This window comes from Poeciliopsis prolifica, unplaced genomic scaffold, assembly GCF_027474105.1.
Source record: "Poeciliopsis prolifica strain line A6 unplaced genomic scaffold, Auburn_PproV2 SCAFFOLD018, whole genome shotgun sequence".
Classification (NCBI taxonomy): domain Eukaryota; kingdom Metazoa; phylum Chordata; class Actinopteri; order Cyprinodontiformes; family Poeciliidae; genus Poeciliopsis; species Poeciliopsis prolifica.
Window position 1 is genome coordinate 2244831 of NW_026562393.1, and position 7909 is coordinate 2252739.

At 40.0% G+C, this 7909-nt stretch overlaps 1 protein-coding gene across 1 annotated transcript; it reads left to right on the forward strand.

Annotated features, from left to right (window-relative positions):
• The first annotated feature begins 877 nt into the window (after positions 1 to 877).
• On the forward strand, positions 878 to 7262 carry pdk2a (pyruvate dehydrogenase kinase 2a). Its single transcript, XM_055043042.1, has 11 exons — positions 878 to 1120; positions 1854 to 1995; positions 2400 to 2471; positions 2573 to 2757; positions 3978 to 4067; positions 4251 to 4328; positions 4466 to 4542; positions 4642 to 4740; positions 5481 to 5591; positions 5790 to 5903; positions 5999 to 7262. The coding sequence occupies exons 1-11, from the start codon at positions 1003 to 1005 to the stop codon at positions 6137 to 6139; spliced, it is 1227 nt and encodes a 408-aa protein (XP_054899017.1). The 5' UTR covers positions 878 to 1002; the 3' UTR covers positions 6140 to 7262.
• Positions 7263 to 7909: the final 647 nt, after the last annotated feature.

Sequence of the window (7909 nt, forward strand, 5' to 3'; positions counted from 1 at the left end):
TGGGATCCTAATGAATGGGTGTAAAAGCTGATAAACAGTTCATTTGATTACTGATTATACACAGTATACTAAAAAGCATAGATGAATGGACAGACAGACGGACAGACGGATGGATGAATGAATCCTGTTGTACACACAAAACAGGTGTTTATGTAGGTGTGTTAAGAGTGTGTTAAGAGGGCAGCAATTTCTAAAAGAAATCTTTGGTCATGATTGCAATTTGACACAAGCCACATAGTTCACCCAATAAACGTAGAAGAAAGTGCTCCAGTCAGATTACACCAAAACTGAACTTGGTGTTAATGCAAAACACTTTGTGTGATGGAAAACTAACCTTGTACATCATCCTTAGCACACCATCTCTATTATGAAACATGGTAGTGCTGTAGGAATGTTTTCTGTTCAGCAGGGAATCTGGTCAGAACTGATGTGAGAAAAAAAAAAAACTTGTTAGAGACTTTAAACATAATAAAGGTAAATTTCCCTGCAGGGCCCAAGTCAAGGCTCAGGCATAAATACAAATGCATGTTGAAACCCTTAGTCACACTCACATTGAATGTCTCATATTAAAGTTAATTGTTTGGATTTACAGTCAAAAGTAAATTCTAACCTTATATAAACTCTAAGTAACCCACTTGATATCTATCTGATATTTACACCCCCACCAAAGTTACTGTAGGTGATTCGTGGAATGAAGTGGGGCTGCCAAACAGCACGTATGTTTACTTGAGCCGTTGCTTCAACTGTTCTGGAAGCGTTTCCTTTCTGGGAGGGTCCAAACTAGCCACGCCCTCTAGCGAGCTCCGATTGGTCACTCCGGAGGGTAAATAAAATTCCTATCATCTGATTGGTCGAGGATCAGTATTTTCTTTCCTGCCGCAAGCCGTAGCAGCTAGAAACCATCCCACTCAGAGAAAACGGGGGGCAGAGCCTCCCTTCGGCATTATTGTTGACACGTACTGGACCTAGAAGGAAAAAAAAGGAATAATCTGACAAGCCATCATGAAGTTTGTCCGCTTTATAATGAAAAACGCCGCGTTGGCTAGCGCGCCGAAGCACATCGAGCATTTCTCCAAATTCTCTCCGTCTCCGCTCTCCATGAAGCAGTTCATCGATTTCGGTGAGTTGAGCTCCAATTTGATTTTTCCCACGTTCAGCAAAGCTTTGTTTTAAATCAAAGCTCAATTCTGCAACACTCGTTCATGCTGTGGGTTATAACTGTGAATTTCAAAGCGTGCATCTGCTGCGCACGGGCCTGCTGTGATGTGATATTCACAGGCGCTCAGTGTTGCATCAGATCTGCTGCAAACTCAGGCTGCACCATTTAGCCTCTTACCTGGTCACACAAAAAAACAAAAAACAAAACAAAACAAAAAAAAATTATATGAAGGAATAGTTGTACTTTAATGAAAAGATAAATGTACTCAAATAAGCCAAACTTTAAAGCTAGGTTGATATGCTTGCTCAGATGGTTTAAGCCCTGAAGAACTTGGCAACTTAAAGTGAAACAGAAAAAATATTTTATTTTTGCTGAAGCTATTGTTTTTTTTCTCTCTCAGACCATTATCTATCATCAGATACATTTTTTTATGTCTATCAGTACTTATCTGGCTCTATAATTGTTCACAGAAACAACTTCTAACCTGCAAATGGGTCTTTTTTAAAGATGCATCATGTTTTACTTTATTTATTCAAAAAGCTCTCAAGTAATTCAAAATAAAATTTCTGATGGATGTGCTTGCTCAAACCCTTCGAAACCTTTCAAAACGTAGAACAGCAAGGAATAATTAAAACTTTGTGTTTGTGTGAGAAAAATCTGAATTGTTTTGTCTCCGTTTACCCCTAACTTTCAGGTTCAATCAATGCCTGTGAAAAGACATCCTTTGTCTTTTTGAGGCAGGAGCTCCCGGTGAGACTCTCCAACATCATGAAGGAGATCAACCTCCTGCCAGACAAGCTGCTCACTACTCCCTCAGTTCAAATGGTGCAGAGATGGTGAGTTGTTTATCCAGGAGACGGCCTATTGATTTTCATTGACCTGGGTTTTATCTTCAGGCTGAAATGTCGCCTTTCTTGTGGCCAAGTTTCATTACAATCACAGAGGCTGTTGTTTACCACAACCTGGGGCGGTTGATCCGCCCTCATTAGTTGCGTAACACGCTGAATTACAACAAAGCCCTGTGACCGAGTTGTGCTCTCTCCAACTTGCTCAGAGCGGAGGATGTGGGGAGTGGCTGTGAGCTGTGAACTTTAGCCCAGTTTCCCCGTCACAGGCCCATGTGACCTGTGTTTTTCTCACTGCACTATTTTTGCTTCCTTCATGAACTTTCATTTCCTTCAGCCTTACTCTGCCTCCTATGTTTGTTCACGGGTTTGTTTGTTTGTTTTTTTTTTTTCAGGTATAGTCAGAGTTTAGTGGAGATCCTTGACTTCCTAGACAAGAATCCAGATGACCACAGAGTGCTTGCAGAGTAAGGCTTTCGTTCTTGTAAAGACTAATTTCCAAATTAATGCATCTGTTTCTGGAGGATGCTAAAAGCCCGACAGCTGAAGGAGTATACTTTCTCCCCAGGTTTGTCGATGCCCTGGTTACCATCAGAAACAGACACAACGACGTGGTGCCGACCATGGCGCAGGGGGTCATCGAATACAAGGAGGTTTTTCCCCAGGATGTGGTCACCAACCAGAACATCCAGTATTTTCTGGATCGCTTCTACTTGAGCCGCATCTCCATACGAATGTTGATCAACCAACACAGTAAGCCCACAACCAGCTTCAAAATTCAGCTATATTTAGTTTTTTTGTGTTTTGTTTCTTTAAATTTTTTGTCATATTTTTCGTTGTTGGGTTACTTTCATTACTGTTATTATTTTATGCCAAAGCATTTTTTTTTGTAGATATTTGTTAGAGAATTGGAGAGACATGTTCCAATTTTCATTTGTCACCTACCTGATGAACAACCTAATCATTCACGTTAAAGGCAAATATAGAAAAATGTCCATTACAGTTATAATCTGAGGTGATTTAGACAACGAGTGTAACAGAAGTTCCTACCTAATTTTTCTTTCAGTCAGCATTGACCTTACTTGGATGCCACAGTTCAGCAGAGGACAGATTTATTGAGCTAGGTTTTTAAAATGTCAGTTTTGTCCTGACAATAATTCCTTGTTGCATTTGTTTCTATGAATATTGAATTATTGGGTAGATATAACAGCAAAGGGAGAGTTTAGCTTCTTATCTCATTTGGATTGGGAACACACATTCCCATATTTAAGTTTACACAAGTCTATTCCAAACTTCACACCCCACAATTGATAAGAGCCAAAAGAAAGGAAAAAAGCAGTTAAGGCCACTGATACGTCAGCATGTTCTTCATTAATAAGCGCAGATAGCCTATCTCTGCTTAGCTGCTGACATTTTTCAGGCCCATATGCATTTGTGCTGCAGCTGAATTTGTATGTGCAGTAAAACCCGCACAACTGGTGCAGAAGGAGATAAGAGATGGAATGAAGAGTGTCTGTTTTTTTTCCCCTTTTCATCTGGTACAATCCTGCACAGTCTAGTTTTGTTTGTCACAGAGTGTCTGGATAATCCACGATGTCGAAACACAAACTGCTGAAGCATACACTATCGTTGATCCAAAGCGAAATGTTTCAAAACTGCTGTTGCATGAAGGGGAAACGTCAAGAGTTATATAACCTCGTCCCTATCGAACCAGTCGTGTCGGGCAACTTTTAATGCCCTATACGTCTTTCGTAACATTTTGTTTTTCCAAACTAAGAGGAGAGCAGAATGACTGCATGGAAATCACTTAATGCTATTTTTACTCTTCTTTTGTACAGGCAAGACCAAGCCTAAGAGTCTTTGTGCAAAAGACATTCACACATTTAAAAACTTTTTTTCTTGCAAAAACTTTGTAGGTGAAATAGAAAATGTGAAGAAGTTCTGATTTTCCCTTATTCTCTTGTTTTCTGCAGCTCTTGTGTTTGATGGCACCACTAACCCAGTCCACCCAAACACAATAGGAAGCATTGACCCTCAATGCAACGTAGGAGATGTAGTCCAAGGTGAGTCTGAACTTGAGTTAAGGCCTCAAAATACTTAAACTGGCCACAGTTTATAGCAATCATTGTTGTTTTTAAGCTACTTTATGGGTTTTAAAGTAGCTGAAATTATGTTCCAGCCACTTTAAAAACAATGTGTTTTGTTTTGTCTGCAATTAAAATTAAGTTCCTTTTCATTATCATCAGATGCCTTCCTCAGTGCTAAGATGTTGTGTGACCAGTATTACCTCCGCTCTCCTGATTTGGTTCTGCAAGAAATGAACCGTAAGTTTTCCTTTGATTTGTTTCATATACTTTAACGATTCGGTGCTATGCAAAAGTTTTCTTAGAAGCTGTGTGTAGCAGATTATGAATGAAGAGCTGATCTCTGTACATATTATTTTTATTCTTCTTTTGCACAGACAAGACGAAGAGTCACCCCATAAGCATCGTTTACGTGCCCTCCCACCTTTACCACATGTTGTTTGAGCTTTTCAAGGTAGGAGATGCTGCCTTCTAATTCATGCATATGCCTAAAATTAACAACAATCAAAAAAAAAAAAAAAAAAATCAAAGTTTCTGTTTTTTCCTCTTGTAGAATGCTATGAGAGCTACCATTGAGACTCATGAAAACAGCAACAGCCTCCCACCCATTAAAGTCATGGTGTCTCTCGGTGGAGAGGACATGTCAATCAAGGTGAGACAAAGTTTAAAGTGCAGGACAATTGCATTTCTATTTACAGCGGTTACTTCAATAAGATGAATGCAAATAGTTTTACAACTTCTAAGTGCAGTAAAGAATATGCTTCATGGTCAAATAAGACCTTTTATTTTGGAGCAGGAAGACACCAAATCTTTATCTCCTCTCTGTGTTTTACATAGTAGTACAAAGGATTTTTGCGCTGAAGAAATCTGAATGTGAATAATTGATCAGTTTTGTCTTTCATTGTGTGAACTTCTCAGTTTTAAATGAAGCCAATATTTCCCAGCAGAAGTTGTTTTTGATCTCTGAATGTTTGATCTGTCCCACTTATGTAACGATTGAGTCCTCGTTTCAGCACAGCGCTTTCTGTAATCTCTCCGATAAGATAAGTCCATATGAATCAGGCTTTTACTGTCAAGCCAACTTTTCACAGGGATCAGCAAGTGAAACGTCAGGTTTCACCTGCTGTCATCTGGCTACAACTGGCCCAGTTGAACAAACAGAATCAGGGGTATCTTTGCTGTGAAAGAGAAATAAAGGGTAGACTGAACTAATACCAACAATAGCTATAATGACTTCATCTCGAAAAGAAAAAATTTCAAAGCCATAAGCACTGAGCCAGGTCTACTTTCTGTTTTAAAACATAGTGCATGTAACGGCAGCGATGGCTTCTTCAGGGCTCTCATCTCCTGTCAGCACTCATGTCTTCTGTTGCTCTGTCTGTTCCCCTGTAGGTGAGCGACAGAGGCGGCGGCGTTCCGTTTCGCAAGATCGAGAACCTTTTCAGCTACATGTACTCCACTGCTCCTGCCCCACAGATCAGCGACCACTCCAGTGCACCCTTGGTAAGGAGGGTTTGGTTTAGATGTACAGATTCTCTCAGCCTTTGTACTTCTCAAAAATGTTTTTAGTCTTTTATTTAGACTTTGCTCTGTAGTGATTGCATTTTTCACCTCATTTTTTATGACGTTATCTCTCTAGTCAACAAAAGCGATTCTGAAATGAGGTGCTACAAATTTTAAGCCTTTCCCTTTTCTCTACAGGCTGGATTTGGCTACGGCCTTCCCATTTCTCGTCTCTACGCTAAGTATTTCCAGGGGGATCTGCAGCTTTACTCGATGGAGGGTTTCGGCACAGATGCTGTCATCTACTTGAAGGTGAGCTACTTTGTACATAGAACTGTGGCACAAAACAATCGGGTGTGAACTTCCTTTTGATTTAGTAAATTTGTTTTTCTGATATGTCCGTCTAGGCTCTTTCCACGGACTCTATCGAAAGGTTGCCAGTGTACAACAAAACTGCTCTGAAGAACTACAAAGTGTGCCAGGAGGCTGATGACTGGTGCGTGCCCAGTAAAGAACCCTTAGATCTGCGCAAATACAAGGTGGCCTAGTGAGACCTTCGGGTGCAACCGCTGCTTTAAGACTACAAGGCATGGATTCTCCATGAACCATGTCCTAGTATTCCCATGGGATCATGGCAGATGAGCTTCTCACACCTCCCAGAACCAGAGCAGATTTCAGCCGACGTCATCAGTAGCATGTAATTTCCAGCTTCTGTCATTCATTTTGGTTTCTGTAATAGAAAATTAGACAACCTCGGAACTGCTACTAACAGGACATTTAAATAAAGTTACCATTGAGACCTGGGGAAGCAGCCCAAGTGCTGCTGAAATGAGACTTGGCATCAAGTGGTAAAAGGTGGAACCATGTGCAGGTGGGGGGAGACGGAGGAGGGCACCCAGCCCGTTATTGGGTGTCAGAAAATGAGAGAGAAGTCGAGAATAAGAGTGGACAGAGGAAGTTGAAAGTGATCCAGCAGTTTTGAGTCAGATGTAGAGGCTTTTACATAACAGTGAAATCTGATGTTCATCTATGCCTTATAGTATCAAATCCTCCCAAAGGCGCGTTTTGTTTAAATACTTGAACGATCACAACTGATATTTGCACCTTACATTTGATGGTACTGTAATTGTGTTTGGTTTGGGAATTTTGAGCAAATGCTAGACTCTGGAGTTCTTTTTTTTTTTTTGCATGAATTTTCTGATAGACTTTGTATTTCAGCCTTTGCAAATGTAAAAAAAAAAAAAAAAATGATCTTGTGCTCAGTTTTCTGGACCAGGCTGAATTTAGTCCTCCTGTTTTGTGCATTATTTGTAAGAAATACAAAGAAAAAGGGCATAATTTTCAACAAGCTGCAGCCCCACTGGGCCCAAGTTTGCTGTCAGTCCATCAGAGTATTTGCGCGCCTTGTCTCAAAGCTAGCATCTTGAAGACGAAGTCATTGTAAATGAGTGTTATTAAGCCCCAGTGGGTGCATTGTTTGTGGTTTTAATAGGCCAGTTCTTCGCACAGTGCCAAATGAGACTGCCGAGGGTCCAGATGTGTTCACAGTAGTTTTTATTGTGTTTATCTAACTCATGCAGTATGTAAAATGTTATTTTTATAGCTACACTTTGACTGAAATAAATGTAAATACTGTTAATAAAAACAGAAACACCTGTAGGCAAAATGCTATTTTTGTCTCTTTTTTTTTGTTCTGTGTGTTTGGTCATTATAAGGTTGTTAATGAAATCTGTGCAAAGAGACATGAACAAAGAAACACAGAGCTACTGGTCTACTGTCACTGGCAAAGAGATCAGGTAGAGCCGCCATTCCATCATCGGACAGTTGAAAAGAAGCTTGCTGCACTTATGGCTATGTTGTTCATTTGCCTGTGAGTACAAACTGTTTTGTCGCACAGTTATTCCAGCAGATGAGTGAGTGGACCACATTGTTTTCTGGCCATTTCTGGCTAAAAGCCCAGTAAGGTAGAGGTTGCAGCGGGTAAACCGAGAAGCGAAGATCTTCTTTGTCTAGTATTCGAAGCATGTGAAACCCCCGCAGCTAGAGGCCAATAGCCTGAAGCAGTGCTATTAATAGCTGACTACTTATAGACTTTGCTCGATGTGATTTTTCAACCTCGGAAGATTTTATGTGGTGGACAGAATTTAGAAAGATTTCCATTTATTTCTAATTAAAATCTATAAAATAATTGAGTTCTCTTAGTCAATGCTTTATATGGCCATCTTAATACTTAATTTTTAAATTTCAAGTCATTTGGGATTTCTATAGATTTAAAGACTGACATTCCTCCGTATTTTTCTTTGCTTAGTTGCTCAGAT

What these genes read in the sequence shown, in the direction of transcription:
- pdk2a (XM_055043042.1), top strand. Translation starts at nt 1,003, where the DNA reads ATGAAGTTTGTCCGCTTTATAATGAAAAACGCCGCGTTGGCTAGCGCG. An exon ending in TGTTGTTTGAGCTTTTCAAG is followed by an intron (nt 4,543 to 4,641) that starts GTAGGAGATGCT and finishes TTCCTCTTGTAG; the next exon opens with AATGCTATGAGAGCTACCAT. An exon ending in GAGAGGACATGTCAATCAAG is followed by an intron (nt 4,741 to 5,480) that starts GTGAGACAAAGT and finishes GTTCCCCTGTAG; the next exon opens with GTGAGCGACAGAGGCGGCGG.